Raw genomic sequence first — 21,515 nt, 5'->3', positions numbered from 1 at the left:
TAATGTGATAATTGAGTGCCACCATAAAAAACACATTTAAAGTGAGATATGAATATGAAATCAAACCTTGTATTTGCTTTTCATGCTAATGTTTTTCATTTTTCCTTTAATTTTTAAACAAAAGCAGACCAAAAATGATATTGCATGTAATGCTGTTCCAGCATGTGTACATATGCTATCTGATCAGACAAAAACTAATTCCATAACTACCATCCCAGCCAACTATCACAGAACAAAAAGAACATTCAAGAAAAACAAACATGGGGGAAAAATACTCAAATACGTTTCCTGTAAGATAAAATGCTTCATAGCTGAATACACTTCAGAATAAAAACTGCTGAACTTTAATAAAGATTATATACCTAAGAGAAAACCTGGGTAGCTCACCTGGTAGAGCGTGCATCCCATGTAGAGGCTCAGCGGTCGCGGGTTCGTTTCCAACCTTCGGCCCTTTGCTGCATTTCATCCCCTCTTTCCTAACTTACTCTGTCCTAACAATTGCAAAAAAAGCCAAAATATTGTCTTAAAAAGGTAACATTATAGAAACAAGAGGATTCCCAAACAAACTTGCACATTAACAAAAACTCATTAGGAAACATTCATCAGGGAGTTTATGGAGGAGGATATCCTGTAAATCAAGCCAACCCTACAGGATTGAACATACAACATGATACTAAGAAATTTAGCGTTTTTGATCCCACAAGGGGCCAACACCAAGAAATCATTTTGGATCCATTACTATTTTAATGCCAGAAAACTTCTCAAATCTGTTTTAACAGAAGATCTTTACGTTATAATCAATGGAAATGACCACACTAGATGACAAAGAAAATAAGATTTTACCCTTTTGGCTGCGGGAGAACTTGAATCATCATATTTACTATGTCTACAATGTTTTTATGATCTTATTTTGTCTTTCATTTGATTTGTTTGATCATTTGTTTTGGCACTTTACAACAATTTCATTTATTTAAAATGTGTCATATTATGTTCAAATAACTCCTAACCTTGATGTAATTTGTACCTAGACACATGGCCAATCACCATCCAATCTCAAAACCCCACACCTGCAACATTAAATTAAATGTATTGTGGCAGAGGTCATAAGGGGGAAATCTGAATGAAAGAATCAACAACGCCACCTAGGGAATTGCCCCCTAGCAAACACTTTGTGAACATTGACAATTGGAGAAAGGCACACAGATCCATTACTAACAAGATCTTACATTGTCAGACCTTCCTCCACAGGGAAACTCATGCAGCCATATGGAGCACTGGTGCAGCTGCAAAATAGCCTCATAAATCCACCAGAGTTTAGAACGCCAACACAAAGAAAGTGGAAGGTAACAGACATCCGGCCGGAAACTTCGTACAGCAAAGTGCCCATGGGAGGGGTCATGCCGAGGCTGCGTTCAGCACCACTACACATTTACCTGCACTCGGGGAAGCCTTCCCCAACATAGTAAGAATTATTGGAAATAGGCACTAAGAGTCAATTATAATATTAAAGGGATAGTATAAATATATGAGGAGAAGATACATCAAAAAGGTTTCCCCAGAATCCCCTGTACTGATTTCTTTGCACTACCTTTCACAGACAGTTGTGAAAGTGAAATCATACACAAACATCTGAACTGCAGCCCACATTGTAAATAAAAAACACAGTAAAAAGAAATCATATAAAATCAGTATAAAAATAGATGGTAATGGGAAATGCCAAATTATTCCAAATTTGTAACTCCTTTACAGCATGTCCTTCAAAATCTGCATAATCCTGGGTTTCATCATCACACCCAGGGTGCAATCACACTGGGAAACAGTATTAGGGGACCAGAACATCCAGCGCTCACACATGAGCAGATTTAACAGATTCATCTTTTTAAAGCCTGATGGGTTTGCGAGAGAGTTGAGAAAATAAGCAGTGCGTGTCATGATGCACACATACTTAACTGATTTTAAACAGAGATGGTGATGATGTATTTTGGATGTTTTCCTGCAGCCTTTAAACTGTCACTCTAGATAAAAATATTATGATTTAAGTCAACTACATTGACAATTCTGCAATATGTGCCAGACATACAAAGCAATTGAAAATAAGTTTCTTTCTGACCCACGGACACGTACAACAGGTATAATATAAAAGAATACAAATAAAGATACAAAAAATATTTGTATTATGTACAATTATAGCATTATAGCTATAATGCGTGGTTTCTGTTGCCCACAAAAAGGAATTCTAAGTAATGACAAACCTGTTGGCGCACGTCCACGATACAAGAACCAATAACACACACCCCACCCCCTCCTCCACACAGTTGCTAGTAGCCACGAAGGACACGGACGATTAAAAAAACATGGACTTTTCTGAAGAGGTAATTATTTTTACTTGATTTTCTGCGCACGAATCACCGGACGACAAGCTTCTGAACATAGTCAAAGAGTTGTGTAAAGCTGATAGCCTTAATTAGCTTCGGAGATACTCATTTGGAAATGGCTTGAATGCAACGGAGATTCATTAATATCAAAGTTATGCACTATAGCTTTAAATAAAGTAAAACATTCAATACAGTAATACATGTTAAAAATGTAAGACAAAACCAAACAATGTAGAAAACTAAAAGTAGTTGACAATGTGCAATATAAAAAGAGTGTATGGAGTGTATATTCCAAACTGGTGATTAGGACACAAATTGTCAGTGAAAAAAGGGTTTTTATCCTCCCAACACCATAATCTTATTATTAGAGATCGGTGTGCAGATACACCAGGCAAAGACAAGGAGAGACTCTGACAACTGATTGGTTGAACACATGACGTCAGTACACAAGGAAGTGCTGTTCCTCCATTATAGATGCTGTACACTTAGGTCACAGCACATTCACTACACCTACATATCTATGAAGGCAAATATGCCGGTAAAGCACGTAATATGCATTACACACCTTGTGTGTACACACGTCATCAGCATTACTGTGAACCCAAGCAGCCAACCAATACCAGCTGCATTAGAGTCAGGAAGCAGCAGCAGCTGCTTCCCCACACAAAGGGAGAGAGAAGGAGAAAAGGAGAGCCGGTCTGTCAGAGGCCCCCCATTACTACGGCAACATAGCTCAAATAGCCCAGCATTGCAGACGATTGTTGCCATGGTTTTACCGTAATTGCACTGGCAAAAGGAATTATGTGAATAGATTTCAAATACAGCTTTACGGTACTCCACAAGCCGCAGAGGGGAATAAGAAGCCCTTTCCAATGACACACTACTAGAAAACACCACTAGAGTTAGTTGTAAATGCACTGGTTTTCTGTGAGGAGATGGGAAACATACAATGCCGTGCTTTTTTAATGACCGTTTTAGCTGGAGAAAGCTAATTATACACATGCACTGTGTATGTATGTATGTATGTATGTATGTGTGTGTGTGTGTGTGTGTGTGTATATATATATATATATATATATATATATATATCTCAGCACTAAAATGTTTTGCACATCCTGTACTAAACCATTAAGCCTCTTATTTTTTATGTTATGTATTTAGTTATGTTGTAAATATTTGTTTCTGTATTTATTGTTTATTTCATGTTTATGTATACACCAACCACCAAGGCAATTCCTTTTAAGTGTTACTTTGCAATTAATTCTTTTTCAGATTTTTGTACAACATGGTCAGTATGGAAATAGCTATAGTACTGCACTTTGACAGACAGAAAGTAGCTGCATATTCCTCTGTGTATTCACAGTGGCATAATAAATCTCAGCCTCTTAAACTGGCAGTGGTAAACATCTATCCACTCAAACAGCAGTTGAAGTGAAAGTCATTACACAATGACAGCTGTAAGAACACGATCCAAATAGATTTAGGGTGTGTTTAGGCGTCATTCCACTCAACACTCCAGCAGCTGACTTCACTGATTAGCAGCACACCTTCTATATGCTAATGAGCCTTAACCAGGCCTCACAATGGGAACCCAGCAACGCTGTTGGCCTTGAATTCAGCCTGTATTGAGGATCTTACCCTGCATACAAAGTATATCCAACGCTTGGAATGGAAAACAGACAGCTTCCAAATATGCTTATAGATACCAAAAACAAAAGTGCAAAAAATGTCCTTTTTGGAATGGAGGCCAGAAGCCCTGCAGGAATACCAGTGGATATGGGTTTTGTGTGTCATAACATGTCCAAGGGAGACAATAAGAGAACTGTAACAAGGCCTATAGCAATTATTACATATATACAAGTCCTCTTTTTTTTCCAGTCACGGTTTCTGTTTAACAGCAATTAATTGCTTACGTTAGCTAATCTCTTAAATCTGTAATCAATATTTGTTGATTTCGTTTAACATATGCTTAATAGTAATTATACAAGGATTAAATAGGTCAGACTAACTATTTAATTATTATTTTAATTGTTAGTTGTTGGATTTGGCCCTAAACACACAAAGGGAGAGGGCATACAGTTAGAAAATGGATAGTGTTTGTGAATGACCACAAAAAAGGAAACAAAGCACAGTTCTGTGCTTTCTGTTTTAATATTAACCAAGCCTGGTCATGGTTGAATGTTACCAGTCTTTTCAGCTACAATAACTGGCTTGTGAAGCACAATGAAGCATTATGATAAGGTTTAACACTTTGTATTACAACACCTAGAAATACATGGACATTACATCAAATGATGTAGCACCACTCTACTCCACTAAGAAAGAATATAAAGTTATGTTAGGAGAGTATTATCTATCTAGCCTTACTCTGTGGGTTTTAGGTATAGGACACTTCTAGGCGACTTAAAAGGGGGAGACACTAAAATGTGTAAAAAGCCAATAGAAATGTATTAGATGACAATAGTCACAACTACTTGTTGCCATCATCCCCTCTTGGATATCCCTCTGGGTGTTCATCACAGCCATTCACAGCTCCAAGAGAAAAGTTGTGCAAGAAGCAAGCAGTCATGACAATCATTACCACAATGTCTATGGTGTTCTGCAAGTCTCTTAAGCAACGTCACTTGCACGTCATTCTGCCAAATGCCTGCTCAACACTGACCTTCCCCCGACAGATGTTGTAATTTTGCTGGTGGTCAGCATCAGTGAGGGCATCGTTGTCACGCTTAGGTGGTACAATGAAGGGGAAGGACTGACCAATACAGGCACTGTCCAGGAACAGAAGATAGTCCCCCATCTTCTCCTGCCATTCAGGGTAAAAAGTGGCACCCAGCCTCGTGGTCCAGCAAAGATGTCAATGAAATGGCCTTCGTCATGGTGAGTTTTAAAAACCTGTTTTAAAGGCTCAGTCTGGCTTAGCATAATGCGGAATCTATTGATTTAACTTTTTTATGCTGCACACTACTAATGAACGCAATGTATACAGCATTCATCTCTCTAGCAGGCGATTTGGAAAATGGACAACTTCTTTGGGGGTTTGTTTATTTTGGTAATATTGATGATTTCTTGCAGTTTGACCGAAGGCCAAACAAATTCATTAAAACCACAAAATCCTCCAAAACATACAGTGTTGGGCTGAGGACACTCATAGAATATATCAACATCTTCTATCAATATCTTCACGGTGAATTCATGCTAATTCTGAAATGAAGCTTTAGCTAGCCAGAGTTTAACTTTAAAAAAACATTCCATTCCATTACAGACCCCAAAACGGGCACCATAACGTCAGACATTTGTCACTCTGTTGTCTAAATACAACACAAATACATAAACAGTTGATGTATTTTTACCAATAACCAAATAACACTAGCATACGTGAGACTTTATAAATGCTAACCAAATCTTGCTAACGCATGGAAACACTGGTGTCGGCCGCTACACAGGCAGGTCGACATCCATCCAAAGTCAGTGTCATCTACATTCTACGACATATCATCCAGTTACGAGATGGAAGCAGATATCACTTTAACCTTTTGTACGTACATGTTTTAACCATTGACTGGTTTTAACCAGTTATTGCAATATTTACCTATTTGTTTCACTCGACGTACTGGGCATTTTCCACCTTGCCGTTTCCATGCCATGCTTCCCTGATACGCCCAAAAAGAGAGCGAGCAAAAGGCACCGCGCAGCTACCTGGCGCGTGACACTGCCACTTAGTGGCTGAAATAACGATCTGAAAAAAGGACCTTCTGCCAGCTAGTCCCGCTTTGCCAGACCTTCCTCCACAGCTCTGTACGAGAAGGCCTGGCTGGTCCACACAGCATTCCAGGATGGGAGAAGACCGTGCTCTGGTTTAGTGACATTTCCTTGAACTAATCACAATCGTCATCGGCGAATGCCTGCAGACATACAAAAATACACTTTCTTTCATGTTTAGAATATTTAAATTACATACAAGAACAAAAAATACATGCTGTAGGTAGTAACCAGAAATAAATGTGATGGGGGTGTTGCATCAAATTCAACACCCGACTACAAACAGAATGATACCTTGATAATAATCAGATTCTGCAGCTGATGCATATCCTTTACTTGCACTGCATTTTAATGTCCCATGCTGAAAATACATACATACATAGTACATGTAACACACAACATATAATATATGGCTTTACTTGATATTTTTAGATAGTAAAAATTTAAAAATACAACTTTTCAATAATGTATTTCAAAAGTAACCTATGCCAGCAGATGGAATATAATTTGTCTTGTTTAGTCCATCTTTACTTTGCTGACATCTAGTGGTGATACATGGACACCACGATAATAACTTGTAACAAAAGAAAGATTTCAGTGACAGATATACAGTTTTCTATTTAGAAATGGCTTGTCTGTTAATTAAACCTGCTAAGACAATCTGATTGTAATCTTGAATTTTGTATAATTCTTTCAGAGCAGCCTGCTAATAGACTAATTGCTTCCATAATGATCCTAACTATTATTCAAGTTCTTCAATAAGTCAAAGAACTGCTGGTTTCCCCTGAATACAAATATAAAATATCTGGCAATACATATTGTTTTTTGTCTCTAGATCCCCGATCAGTTAAAGAATGACCAAATTGGCTGTGATCTGATACTTTCCGATCCGACTGGGACATCCCTAATCTAAATTGTATTAGCATTTGTATGCGGTTTAGACTGTGTGGATTTTATTATAACATTCTGAATACACTGGGTGTTTAAAAAGGAAAGTTTATTCACAGAGCACCTCTCTGATCCTCTTAAAGTGCTTTACAAGTCAATGAAAACAAAGAAACAAACTTCACTATACAACTGAAAACAGATAAGTGACCAGCCTGCCCAACCAAACATCTAAAGGAGGAAGGTTAAAACGAGCGACAACAGCAAGGCACTCTAGTCCAAATCCCTATAGCATGGTGTCAAACATAATGAATGGAACCTTCAGCCTCTGTACTGCTATTCTCAGCAACAATTCAACATATATATTCACTATCGATCAGTGGTGAGAGTCAAGAAGGAAACAGCAGCATAAAACCTTGTCTTTACTCTTTCACCAGACTCCTCTCTGCATATTGAAAGTCCTGTGGGATTTGTTGGGAGTGAACCAAGAACCATACTTTTTTATGTCATGTCATTTTATGGTTATATTTCATGTTACTGGAGATATCTTTTTAAGAGCTCAATGTGCTGAATAATTTTCTTCTATGGTAAAGTGCCTCAAGGGCGAGGCAGGTGTACTGAATATTTGCCCTTTTCATAAAACGATTGCTTTTTCAGGCCCCCGCCCCTCCCCCATTTAGAGCCAATCATAAGCTAAATATGGCTATTTATACAGTCTGTATCATGACAAAACACATTTAATACATGCACTTAACAGACGGTAACTACATAATTCAGTTTAATTAAATGTTTTTAATTCAGATTTATTGTACATATTTTTTATTGTATATTTTCATCTACTATATATTTATGGTAGCATTTTTTTTTTTTCATTCTTACCAAACTTGCATTTATTTTTCAACTTACAGTATGTTTACTTACCATGTTTATTGTACGCAATAATACACCAAAGTAAATTTCTTGCATAGTTAGAACCTCCTGTACTTGTTGTAATAAACCAGACTCAGATTCTGATAATAACATGGTTTGCAGTTTCCTTATGTGCTTGACCTCTCACAGATTGTTATGTAGAGTAACTGTAATCTACTCAGCATGAGAGAAAATTATGAATAACTTATTGCTGAGCATAGTGAAAGATTCTTCTTTTGAAAATGTACAAAGCTAGAAAGGACAAGAACATAATAGGGACTTAATGTGTTGCTCAATAAATAAATATATATATATATATATATATATATATATATATATATATATATATATATATATATGTGTGTGTGTGTGTATCCTAGAACAGGATGTATTATAGAGTGAAAACTATTTCCTTCCTGATTGCCCAATGGAAATTAGCAGCATTTTTGTGTTATTACAAAATCTGCATTGTGGTCATAATTAAATACTATGCATCTACATTGTAAAAGTCTTTTTTCAGAGAAGATGAAACATAGTAAAATGCACAGTGTTTGAAAACATAATGTCATGTAAGTGGTGATAGGCTTCTAAAATATTCCCTTATAAAGGCTCTTATCTTCTCACAGGGTTGTCAATCTTGAAGCCCCCCCCAGTGAAATGAGGTTTGCTGCTCAACTGGGGCAGGGGTTCCAGCTGCTCCACCTTGGTCTTGGTCCTCTGCTCACTGATGAGACACAAAATTACAGCATCAATGAATGGTCCCCTGCGTAAAATAAACGATGATTTCTTTTTACAACTCAACATTTTATCTAATTTAATTTCAAACCTTTGTATAAAACCCGGGGCCCATTGAGAAAGACCCTTATTTTTAATTGGACTAAGTACACAGCATGCATTTCAGCAAACTACATTATAATAATAATAACAATAACATTTTAGATTGAAAAAAAAAAACAATCAGGTAAGACAAACACAAGAAGATAGAAATAAGTCATTTATCTAAGCCTTACATTAACTAATAGATGGGGACAGACAAATTTGAAGGTGCTTTGTGCTGCATTCCAGGAATGAAACAAAAAAGCAGTCCTGCCAAGCTCGGACCAGCTGTGGGAGACCTCAAGTAAAAGCTGTTCATTGGACTGAGTGGAAAATTATAATAAAATATACACACAATATATAATAATTATAGAGTGTGGTCAAGTCCTACTCTATCTGTAAAAATTATCTTGAGATAACTTTTGTTGTGATTTGATACTATAAATACAATTACATTGAAATGGGGTAATTTACTCTGTAATAATAGTCTGTGTTAAAATAAAGATTTATCTTTCTTTTGTATGTTCTGTTACTTGTTCTGCCTTTATTATTATTTATTAAAACCTTGAGTCATTGAAAAAAGCACTATAAAAATCCAAGGTATTATAATCATGTTAAGATGTAAAGCAGAGAACACATCAACCTCACCTGTGAAGCTTTTTCTCGCTGAGGTACTTCTTCTTAATGTTTGCTAGCTCATTAGCTAATTGTTGATTCTCACTTTTGTACTCATTCATCTTTGAGTCAAGCATTCTCAGCTCTGCTATCAACACCTGAGGAATCACACAAAAATAACATAATTTAGTCATAGAATGCAGAGAAGCAAACAGGTACCATGTTTTTCTTGAAATCAGAGGCTAAAGCTGTTATGCTAATGTGTGTGTTATAGATAAAATACATAAGTTTTTAGATACACATGGACTTTTACATAGTGAGTTGACTTGTCACTGAATGAACTGACACAGTATCAACTGACAGGTCTTTGTATCAAAGTGTACACAGATACAGCACATCCTTTATTTAGGCAACTTGTTCTTTATAATTAAAATCATTCCACCCTCCAACATTTCCTGAAAAGCCTTCATCAAATCAATACATATTGACCCTTACACCTGAGATGGGCCTTTAACTTTAACAGAATGATTGTCAAATACGTATTGTACAGTGAATTTTTTACTTTAAAGCCTCGCAAGGGACAGAGAAAGAGATAGTTGACTTAGAAAAAAACAGATTCTGATGGGGTCAAATAGTAAAAAGAAGCAAACATCATGTGTAGGATACAACACCAAAAAAAACAACCTTGAGCTTTTTGGTTCTCTCTCTGATGGTCCACTGGCACTGCTGGAGCTGCTCAGCTGCCTCTGGACCTGGCTGCCGGGCCAGAATGTGCTTCAACTCCACATACAGCTTCTCCTTTTCCTTGATGGGGAAGCAAGGACAATTTGTGAGTGAGTGAGTGAGTGAGAGTGTTAACCAAATTAACTTTGGTTGGTTTTGGAGCAAATAAACTCGGTTAGCTTAGTTAGTTGGTGATATTGGCTACACATGGCTGTAATGCTCCAGTAGACAGATGAAGTAGAGGTTGCTAACAAGAAACGAAAAAAAATGTTGCCTTGGTCATCTAACCCTGGCATCTACAAGAGAAAAACTGACGGAGGACTTTTAATTGTTCTTTCATGTCAGCTAGTGTGAGGAGACAAAGACACTTTATGGGAATATGCTGGAATATGCCAACAGCAGGGAAGCGCTGATCAGACCCGTGAGTTAAATGTTCGCTAAGTCAGAATGTATTCGCCGAAGGCTTTTCAAATCCATTTAATTTAACACCCCTTTCTGACAAAAAAAAAACACCTCAAGCAAGCCTAAACATGTTTTTGTGCAGTTGAGAAAGTTTTATCAAAGTTTGCCTTTTCTATCCAGCTTTTCTAATGCGGTGATTAGATAATTATTAATTAATCCGCCAGTGAAAATAGTTTCCAACAAATGCACTTTCCTCCTGTTTCCAGTTTGTTTGCTGAAAACTACAGTGGCCAGTTATATTATAGTATAGTTATATTATATTATATTATATAATATTATATTATATTATTATATTATTGGCCAGGATACTATTGAGCTTTTTTTAAACACATATTTGTGACCCGAATATATACTTACATATACTAATGTTTAGTTGGTTATATATTACAGGCCTTATACTTGAATCCCGAACAGTAGGTGTGTGTACTTGTATGTACACACTGAGGAGAGAGTTTTTACCTGTAATAGGAGTTCATGCTCCTCAAGCTCTTGGTGCTTGGCGATCAGTCGTTTTTGTAAGGACTGAATCTTCTGGATGAGTTCATATTTGCCCGGGTCACTACCCTGCAGGAGAGAGTCATATACAAAATGTTAATGGACAGATCCTTTCCTCTTTGAAAAAATGCTTGAAGGGTGTGGGTGTGGTATAAACTAGGAATAAAAATGTTCATGTCACTGTGAGGCAGAGAAAAATAGATACAGTTTAGGGTTGTGATGGCTTCAAGCTAATCCACACAGACACTATTAAAAGAGGGCTTCACCTCCAGCCGCCTCCATCGGTGAATATTTATGGGCTTCAGTTGTTCCTCGAGGACGCTGTTCCTCATCCTCTCTCTGAGCAGCTCTCTCTGCAGGTGAAACAGCTCTCGCCTGAAACGCAACAACTCAATGTTATTTCGCACAGTTCTCACATAACAACATTATGTTAACAATTAATACAGTATATTTTCCCCATAGTTCACCGTCATTTTAATCAGATGTAGAAAAACAAAAACATAAGGAAATATAAGCAATAACTTCTAACTCTTTGCCTGGTTAGGTAATAATCATAACACAAAATGCTTTATTGGAATATAAATAATAAAATTAAGGAAATGAAGTGACATGTTGAGTGGAATCTTAACGGTATTGAAAGGTACTGAAAGTTTTACTTTAAAAATGCCACAATTTTAATAGAAACATTTTCTATGGTATTGGAAGTTAAAAGAAAATCATTCCTACCTCTGACTCTGGATTTCCCTCCAACTTGCTCTATCTTTCTTTGAATGGAATGCTTCTACTCTAAACACTGCGCTTTGTGGGTCACCTCATTCTTTCTCCATCCTATCCTCCTTCTCTACTCCAAATTCTTCTCTTAGAGCACTTCTTTCCTGACTGTCTTTCTTGAAAGTCCTCCACTTCTCTTCATCCTACTCTGGCCCTCCTCTCTCTCTCTCTTTTACCTCAGGTCCTCTGTGTTGGGAACAGTCTTGTCCAGGATGCTCTTCTTGCGCTGGAGCCTCTTGATCTCCAGCTTGAGCAGGCGGATGTCATCCATTCGCTGGTTGTAGTGGAAGTCCCCCTTGCTCAGGATTGATTGCTGGATCCTGATCTTCTCAAACAGCAGCGCACGCTCATCGTTGCGTTGCAGCAGCTGTTTGCCCAGGTTATCTCGCTCTCTGATCACCTTGAGGAGTTTTGCCAACAAATAATCAGATTCAAGTCTCCAGTGGAGTAATGTGTTACAGACATAACGCAATTGCAGTAATGTATTCCTTTTTGCTATATATATATATATATATATATATATATTTAGTGATTTTTTTTTAAAGAATTTACCAACACCTCAAAACATTTTGGCACGAAAATGTCTGTGAGTGTTATTTCCTGTTGCTGGGTTCAATGGTTAAGATGACTGCAGAGACTTATACAGTTCCGATTTCATTCCCGATACATCACTGTTCCTGTGGTCAGTGCCAGAACCAGAGACAATTCAGAGACAAGTGTGTCCTGGTAACGGTTCTTAAGTGCAGACCGCTGTGTGTCTGAGCAGCTTACAGATATGAATTTGTAGGCTTTTTACACGTAACATCATTACATTTTATCAGCGTTGGAAAACAACTATACCGTAAGGAACTTGTAATTGATTATTTGAATTTTCTCGTACTTTTTACTTCTACTCAAACACAATTCAGAATCAAGTACGCCTATTGTACATTTTACTTTAATATTTATTTCACAGCTTTAGTTACTTTGCAGAGTCAGATTGACAAAACAACATAATAAAAATATGACGTATGATGTGACTGTGATAAAGATGAGACTTAATTGATATCGTGGTAAAATTCACACGCTACCTGCCAAGTCGTTCTTCCAATGTAATTTTGGTGAAAGTAACGCAAAAGTAACGCAAAAGTAGTGTAAAGCATTAACATTCAGAGACAGTTGTATTGTAAGATTATTTTTTGGGGGCTTTTTTCCCTTTATTTTAGAGTGACAGTGGATAGACAGGAAAGGTGGAAGAGAGAGATGGGGGATGACACGCAGCAAAGGGCCGCAGGTCGGATTTAAACCCGGGTAGCTTACTGGGTTAAATAGAGGTCGCCCCGAGACAGTTATATTGTAATGTAAGTAATTACTCTCAAATGGCAGTAACTAGTAATATATAATGTATTACATTTTGGAAGTAAGTTGCCCAACATTGTAAGTCTCTGCTTGTCATTCTCCTTCTCTAGTTCTTCTTGTCTACCTCCTTCTCTTTATTTACCTGTTCAAGTTGTTTCTTCTGTTGGACCTGCTCAGCGTCAGCGTCGGCTATAATCTTCTGTAGTTTTTGCTGTTCCGCTTTCTGGCTGTCAACATGTTGCTTTGTTTCTTCAAGCTGGAGCTTCGTTAACTGCAGCTCCCCCTGTAGGTTGTAGAGATGGGTGCACACATGTATGCAAATTAGGCATAAAAAGGTGCTGGCAATGTACGGTGAAGACAGCCCTAAAAAGAGAAAACCACTCGTGATTAATGGCTATCTTTAGCGTTTGGAAGTCGGGCAATAGTTCCCAGTGCTACTCAAATTTCAACAAATAAAATATACTTAATTCATATATATTTAATACATGGGAGCAAATTTACATTAACATGTATTCATTTGGCCAAGGTTTTTGTCAAAGTGCAATTTAAATGTTGACGAGGAACTCTAAACCACACCCCACTGTGAAGCAATGAGGCAGGCTGCATTACCTTGAGAGCCTCGTTATCCTTCTCCAAACGCTTGTGTTCCTGCTGATCCTTGGCGATGGCAAGCTCCTTTTCAGTGATCTCATCTCTCAGTCGAGTGACCTGGTTGTTCATGGTCTTCATCTTCCTCTTCATCTCTGCAATCTCTTCCTGAGGCAGACCATGGAAGGAAGCAAAGAAAGTATGGAAGGTTAAAAAATAGATAATTATATGGAACAATATGTTATACATATGGAATAAAAAACTGCAACCAGTAGTGAAAAAGTTTAGGCGTTGCTAGATCCAGTATGCCCCAGTGTTGATCTGCTGTGCGGCAGTAAAATATCATGTGTAAAACCAGTGTGCAAAGCTGGCATATATTTCATCATATCTAATGCAGTAAATAAGGATTCATTTTGACCAAAAAACAGAGTTGAGCTTGTAAAGTTTATTTACTGTAAGGCAGCACAGTTGTGCTTGTCTAGTTAAATAACAGTACTAACAGCTAACGTTACCACAGGCAAAGACCCTTTTATTTCAAGCAGCACCAACGGTACAAAACTGTACACACTTCCTGTCTCCTAAAATGGTTTGGCCTCGTTTGAACGTGTAGTAAACGCCATGTGGATGGTTGAAAATGGATGAATAATTTATATTGTATATTTTGATATGTACTTCTTTGAACTTGTTTGTAATACAAAAGTTCAATGCAATAACTAGGTCCTCTGCCAGTCAGTCTCTGAAATGGCTATCCCTCTTGGAGATATTTTCCTTGCCTTCCTTCATAAAGTGCATTTGGTATTGTTATTTTGTACCATTATTTTTTTTGTGACTGTTATTGCCACTCTTCATTTCAACCCCAACCGGTTGTCAGACACTGCCTACCAAGAGCCTGGGTCTGTCCCAGGTTTCTGCCTAAAAGGAAGTTTTTCCTCGCCACTGTCGCACTGTTGCTTGCTCTGGAGGAAACTACTAGAACTGTTGGGTCCTTGTAAATTCTGGAGTGTGGTCTGGACCTATTCTAAGTGTCTCGAGATAACACTTGTTATGAAATGATACTATAAATAAAATTGAATTGAAATTAAATTGAAATGATTGCATTTTGGGTTCATGATAATTGTTATTGCAGAATAAGCCCAGTTATTTAAATTTCAATAGCAGAATAGAACTGACAGTACTAGTGGGCCGAGCAAGGGCAGTATGTATAGCACAGCATATAGCAGACTTTTATTGGGGGGGCCTGAGCCCCAGTAGAGCTTAATGTCTAGCAACGCCCTGTCAGTCCAGGTTTACCAGTGGAATAATGTGGGCATATTTAGCCTCAGCCATCTTTTCGTACTGGGAAATACAGAATATAAACTAGCTGGCTGACTCCTTAACTGGCTAATTAACTAACAAATTAAAGATGGCAAATAGACTGCACTTCTGCTGTAAATGGACTACACATTTTTCTACCTTAACGGGATAATGCTTTACAATTAGCCTTCATTCACAATCACACACTGATGGCGACCAAGCTCACATGCAAGGTTTTGGCCTGCCCATTGGGAGTCTTTGTCACTTTTACATGTGAACAGGAGGAGCCAGGGATCGAACCACTAACTCCTGCAAACAGTTGTGCATTGGTACCTGAGCCTCGATGAGGTTTTTGCTGTAGAGGTTCCTTTCAGACACAACAGACTCCAGCAGGTTTTCTTGCTGTTTGAGCTGGCACTCTGCCTCAGTGACCTTCTTCCTCCAATCAAATAGCTCTGTCTCTCGCACTTCAACGTCATTCACTTTCTGTTGCACCTGTGGAACAGAGCAAAGTTGTTTTGTTTGTTTCTGTTGATGGATATTGTTCATGTATACAGTTAATGTTTCTTCTAAGTTGTCTGTTTTTAAATTATTTTTCCACTATTATTTAGCACTGTGGGACTTTTTTCTGATTCATTCTCTATTGTTTGCTATGCATTATCCGCATCAATAAAGGCTTTTTAATATTTTCTTTAAGACTGCCTTGCTGTTCCCTTCAAACACGCTAAAGCTGATGGCAGCTTTGTGTAATATTAAAAAATAATCTAAATAATGAAATGCAATAAGATAGATTTTCTGCATAACTTGCCTTCTGCATGAGGTTGCTGGTCTCGTTGATGTAGCGGTCCCGTTCTTTCTCCAGCTGTTGGATGATCTTGCGTTGCTTCTGGGCCTCGTGGCGGTAGCCACTGATCTCATGTTCCAAGGTCTTCTTGTCTTGTTCCAGGAGCTTCACAATGTTCTGCTGTTTCTCCGTTGACAGTGCAGCTTTGATCATGTTCTTTTGAATGGGATCATACAGACAAATGCATAAGCATGAGTAAATGATAAGGAAAACTGTAGATATCAGGATAAATACTTTGTGTATCACTGCTTCACTGTCTATGAACATTTTAATGGCATCACACAACATCTTCTGTTTAAAAGAACCTAAGGTACTCCACAACGCATACCTTATTTAAGATGTCTCTCTCGCGGATAAGCTCTTCTATGGCTTTCCTGTCAGTTTCAACTTGCTTTTGGGAAGATTCAAGATCTGTTGAGGTAGAAAGATGAGGACAGTTTGTATTGATGGTCAAAGCCAATGGTGTTGGATATTTTCATATTAGCTAGTCTTTAACATTTGCAGGACAAGGACCCCTCAGCTGAAAAAGAGACGGAGCAGAGACCCCTGAGGCTACTTTATATAATGTATAAAATTGAGCTGCATATTAAACTGGGCCTAACGTACAGGGCGGCCAAAAGCTATTTATGGTAAATCTAATACTAAGCTATTAAAATAAAAATGTACATATATATTAATATATTTCATATGTTAAAAGTGGAACAGCGAATCCTTAAGCTTAACTGGATATTTGGATGGCTACCCTAGCCTATCATTAATGTTGTGTACATAAAAAAAAAAAAAAATCTTTCAAACAGTAATTTGGTGCCCCTCTGATTAAGCAAGGCGAGCTCCTGTACCTTTCTCCAGACCGGCTATCTGAGCTTTCAGTGTCTCCCTCTGCACATCCACATCAGCTTTCTGATCCTCCATCTGGTGGAACTTCTTCTGGATAGCCTCTCTCATCTTTGTCTGTTTGGCAATCTCCTGACGCATCTGATTCACCTCCTCTTCTCTCATCTGACAGGCGGGAAGGGCGGAGTTGTGTGAAGTATTCACAGAAGTCGCAAAAAAAAAACAGGAGAGTGGAGGACAGATGTTATTGTGTGCTGAGGGCTATAAGTCAAATGTGGTCTGTTTCTCTGACCACAGCCCTCACATAACTATTTCAAAGTACTTAAGACAAAAAGAATAACCCCTTTTCTCTTCTTTCTGTTTGATACAGTTTAAAACACAGTACATCTGTTTCTGACTGGCTCGTTGCACAATGTACTGTCGGAGCAGTGCCCCCTTGTGGTTCAATAAGACAGAATCATGTCATCTATTATCAGGTATCCTCCACCACGGAGACATTACTGAGAACAATGTAAGTCCCATGACTTCCATTTAGAGTTGATGAATAACATGGTAACTGCGTAATGCCTGCACAGCCTTACCTCTTTTCCAATTGTGTCACTGTATGCTGCATTTTAAATAATATCACTTTCAGGACTTGTCAACTTTAGCTATCTACTGTATGCAACCTATGAAAGATCAATGAGGCGTGAGTAAATGTAGGTTTACACAGGTTTTTAAAAGATCAAAAAGAAATATTCCTCCAAAAAGGATACTATTGCCTATGCCTATTAAGGATGAGCTCTGAAAGAACAAACATATCCTCTCATAACTCCATGTTGTGTGACTTCCAGTGGGGTTTTTACATCAAGAGTGTGAATTCATTATCGTTTCGTTTATACAAACATATTCGTTATCAGTTACTTGGCCACTCCCTCTCTCTGTCCCATTCACATTCAAAGCCGTGCATGCACAGACACACTGCTAACATACACAATATTAACGTGTGCTCAGTTCTGCTTTTCTGTTGCTTTCAGTACTCTGCTAAAACACAATGGTTTGCTTATTGAATTAAAGGAAATATTTTCCGACATTCTTTTATTAAACAAATTGACCAATGAAATGAATGTAAAAGGCAACAGTTAAAGTGCAGTTTTCTGCTGATATTTTCTTTCAACTACCACAAAGAGGACAATTAAAAAAGCAATATATTTTGCAGCCCTAGTGTGTGTGTGTTTATGTGTGTGTGTGTGTGTCAGTGGACCAATGTGTGTACCTTGAGCTCATTTGCATTCTGCTGATTTTCCAAAGAAAGATGTTCTTTGACTGATGAGAGCTGCTCACACTCCTGCAGCAGCTTGTTGTTCTTCACTTGCATCTGCTCCAGGTCCTTGGTGGTTCGCTCATTCAAGATCTGTCACAGTGAGGGAAGGGATCCAAGTAGGTGAGTGTGTGTGTGTGTATATATATATATATATATATATATATATATATTTACAATGTTATGGTTATATTTAATGAACGGTAGAAAGTAACTATATCGTACTTCATTACAATTGTAAGGTACTTTTAATTTCGTATTTTTTATTTTCTCTTATTGGACTATTGTACGTTTTACCTCTCTATTTTATAGCTTTAGTTACTTTGCATATACACATTCCTTGGACAAAATATTATGAATAAACTATGATATATTAAAGTGGATAAAGGTGAGACTTTATTAATCCTGTGGTGTTATTCACTAGCTAGCTGCCAAGTTAGACCTCCGCTGTTATTTTGGTGAAAGTAACTTAAAAGTAACGCAAAAGTAGTGAAAAGCATCCAAAATTCAGAGAAAGTAATATTGCAGTATAACTAATTACTCTCAAATGACAGTAACTAGTAATCTATATAGTATTACATATTGGAAGTAACTTGCCCAACACTGATAACTAAATACTATGAAGTTTTACCTAAACTTAATTAATAATTCATAAAGCATTGTTCCTGCATTATTACACATTGTTATGGTATTCATAAACACAGTTAGACATGTTTTATATTTGATTAATAAGCTCATTGTTAATGTGTTCAATGATTGTATTTTCATACTTTTTGAATGATGGATTCACCATTTCTAAATTAGGTTCAACTTAAATTACAAAACAGCTATTTAGGGTTGTCAATGGTTCAGAAGATCATTAAGAAAGTGTGAGTTGTTAATTACCAAACTATTTAGATACATATATGTATGCAGTTACACATATAAGAATTTAGACGTGCAGTAATGGTCAGTCAGTATGTTAATATATGTTTTATAAACACTTATCAATACTGCAATTCCTGATTAATTCAGGAAGTTAGAAATGCTTTGTAAATTATGAGGATGAATAACTGATCCTCAACTAATGCTTCATAGTGTGTAGTTAATATAAAGTGTAAAGATATATAATTTGAAAGACAATAATAAGTATTATAGCGGTAGGTTTGAAGAACATGCTTGCCACTCCATTGCTAACCTTTATCTCTTTGAGCTGCTGCTCCAGTCTCTGCTGCTCCTCTTTGGCCCTCTGGCCCTGCACATTCACAGCTTTCATTTCCCCCATCCTGGCCTCCAAGTCGATGTGCAGCTGCTTTACCTCCTTATCCAGCTTTTCCTTCAACCTCATCTCACGTGAAATCTCATTCTGTTGGACCTGGAGCTCCTGCTGGAGCTGGATTTAGACACAGAGCAGCAACAAGTTGGCATCAGAGCTAGACTGAACCGAGTTTTATCTGTGAGCATCCGCGCATCAGCATATATACAGTATATAACTCTATAATATATATAGGCCTGTAACAATAATTACATAACTTTTTTAATTACTTTTACATAATTTCTGTTTCTATATATATTCATTTCAGAAAATATTTTATAATAATAAAGAGGTGTGGTTTACTTCAAAGGCCATAGGCTATGTAACTGCGTTACAACAATATCTGGGTCACATAACAGCAATATAACCAAAATATATGTTCTGGGATTCATTCCAACTTTAATTTGTTAGAAAAAGTAAAACATAAATGAATAGTTTGTTGGCAAGTATTGGCAATCTACCAAGAATAAATGCCTCTTAACAACATTTTAATCCGTGAGTTAAAGAAAATGATTGTGTCTTTACCATTAATGTGAAAATCTAACAAAATCAGAAGTACATTACAGGTCGTCCTACTGTCTACAAGAATTTGCCACTTATTTACCTGAGAAATATTTTCGGAGGCACTATCTCGCTGGGCCTCTATCTCCTGCTGGGTGGCAATAGCCTTGTTCAGTTTCTCTCTCAGAGCCTCTGTGGTTCTCAACAGGTCATCCCTCTCTTTAGTCAACTCCTGGTTCATTTTTAGTAGATCACTGAAAATAAACAGATTACAGATGGTTCCATCCAGTTTTCCAACAGTTTCCACACAATAAATGACTGAGAGCATGGGTGATGGTGACAAATGGGTCACCTCTGCTCTTGGTCCATAGAGAAGCCAGATTGTTGTTCAGCTATTTTCATTAGGTTGGCAACTTCTTCTTTTAAAGTCCTGATGGCCTCTTTGTCCCTCTTCTCTTTATCGTGTGCAGCATCAACCATTTTCCAAGCTTTGTCCAGCTCCTACAATGTAGGCAAAAGAACATTTTAACACACTATTATAGAGTTATTAGAATCTGAGGAGAAAAAGACGGGAAACTGTTTTTCAAACTGCAATTTATGCAACACTAAGACTCAGAAATTCCCCCAGAAGCAGAGTTTTCATATTCAGGCTTTGAAACAGGTTGCTATGACTCAGCTGTGTGGTAGCCTAGTTTAAATAAAAAAAAAATGATTTGCTTGATTTTCTAAAGTCTATGATGGCTAGAGTCAAAAAGGTTTGCTGACTTTTTTAAGGGTTTTATGTTGACCACACTGTAAGTGAGAAGACTATATTACACATGCAATAATACGTTCAAAGGTATTTTACTTGTGTGGTTAATCAAAAGTAATAAACAATGTGTCTGGCCCTTAATGTGATTCTTATTTTCCAGTGGGGCCCAAAGTGAAACTGAGTTTAACACCGCGGCTATAGCTCCTCATGTTCTGGCAGTATACCCGCTTTAGTGACGTTATCGTTGTCTCATCATCCTGGGACAGTTTCAGGGCAGCAGCCACTTTAGTTGAGGTGGACACAACTTCCGCATTCAGCTCTCTGCATTTGGACATGAGCCTCTTCTCATTCTCTCGGGACTTCTTCAGTGCATGGATGAGCTTCTCGTACTCCACCCGGACCTTGTCCATGCTCTTGTCCCCAGCCAGCTCATTGAGGACCATGTGGAACTCCTCCAAGGACTCAAACATGTCCTCTCCTACCGGCTTTGTCTCCTGGAAACACAGCAGAGCCACAGACTGTATGTGAACATGTGTGAAAGTTGGGAGTGAGCCTTTAAATGTATTTCAACAGGTAAGATGTTCTGGGTGAGCTATGATCTGTCAGATATAACACTCATGCATTAAATCAAGTCATTTTGAGGCAGAAACAACCTTCCAGTAACAAGGCAGAGGCTACCATCACTTTTTGGCACAACACGTCTTCTGTCCATATGTGCTTTCTATCAAGAGGTGCTTCTGCACATGCATAGGAGCATTGTTCATGTTACCCCCTACCTGTAAATATATTATAATAGAGTATAAAACTATGCTCACCATTTACTTACCGTACACTTTACCCGGTTTGTAATCAAAAACATATGTAAAGTACTGACGAAAATACACAAAAACATATACAGTGGGTACGGAAAGTATTCAGACCCCTTTAAATTTTTCACTCTTTGTTTCATTGCAGCCATTTTC

At 37.7% G+C, this 21,515-nt stretch overlaps 1 protein-coding gene across 1 annotated transcript in view; it reads right to left on the bottom strand.

The window, feature by feature from the left end:
- Positions 1 to 7,947: 7,947 nt before the first annotated feature.
- cfap58 (cilia and flagella associated protein 58) overlaps positions 7,948 to 21,515 on the bottom strand; it is a 14,372-nt gene continuing 804 nt past the window's right edge. The window contains exons 2-18 of the mRNA XM_034889645.1: positions 20,778 to 21,047; positions 20,155 to 20,303; positions 19,906 to 20,056; positions 19,185 to 19,379; positions 17,963 to 18,100; positions 16,713 to 16,872; positions 16,202 to 16,284; positions 15,838 to 16,029; positions 15,363 to 15,524; positions 13,758 to 13,904; positions 13,291 to 13,431; positions 11,987 to 12,210; positions 11,306 to 11,414; positions 11,004 to 11,108; positions 10,044 to 10,163; positions 9,393 to 9,517; positions 7,948 to 8,652 (exon numbers count right to left, since the gene is read on the bottom strand). Of these exons, the coding sequence (XP_034745536.1) occupies positions 8,541 to 8,652; positions 9,393 to 9,517; positions 10,044 to 10,163; positions 11,004 to 11,108; positions 11,306 to 11,414; positions 11,987 to 12,210; positions 13,291 to 13,431; positions 13,758 to 13,904; positions 15,363 to 15,524; positions 15,838 to 16,029; positions 16,202 to 16,284; positions 16,713 to 16,872; positions 17,963 to 18,100; positions 19,185 to 19,379; positions 19,906 to 20,056; positions 20,155 to 20,303; positions 20,778 to 21,047 (2,583 nt within the window). The 3' untranslated portion in view covers positions 7,948 to 8,540. The remainder of the gene's footprint in view (positions 8,653 to 9,392; positions 9,518 to 10,043; positions 10,164 to 11,003; positions 11,109 to 11,305; positions 11,415 to 11,986; positions 12,211 to 13,290; positions 13,432 to 13,757; positions 13,905 to 15,362; positions 15,525 to 15,837; positions 16,030 to 16,201; positions 16,285 to 16,712; positions 16,873 to 17,962; positions 18,101 to 19,184; positions 19,380 to 19,905; positions 20,057 to 20,154; positions 20,304 to 20,777; positions 21,048 to 21,515) is intronic.

Source organism: Etheostoma cragini, chromosome 13 (assembly GCF_013103735.1).
Source record: "Etheostoma cragini isolate CJK2018 chromosome 13, CSU_Ecrag_1.0, whole genome shotgun sequence".
In the NCBI taxonomy this organism is placed as follows: Eukaryota; Metazoa; Chordata; class Actinopteri; order Perciformes; family Percidae; genus Etheostoma; species Etheostoma cragini.
Note: the sequence above shows the minus strand (reverse complement) of the source record. Positions and strands in the feature narration are given on the sequence as shown.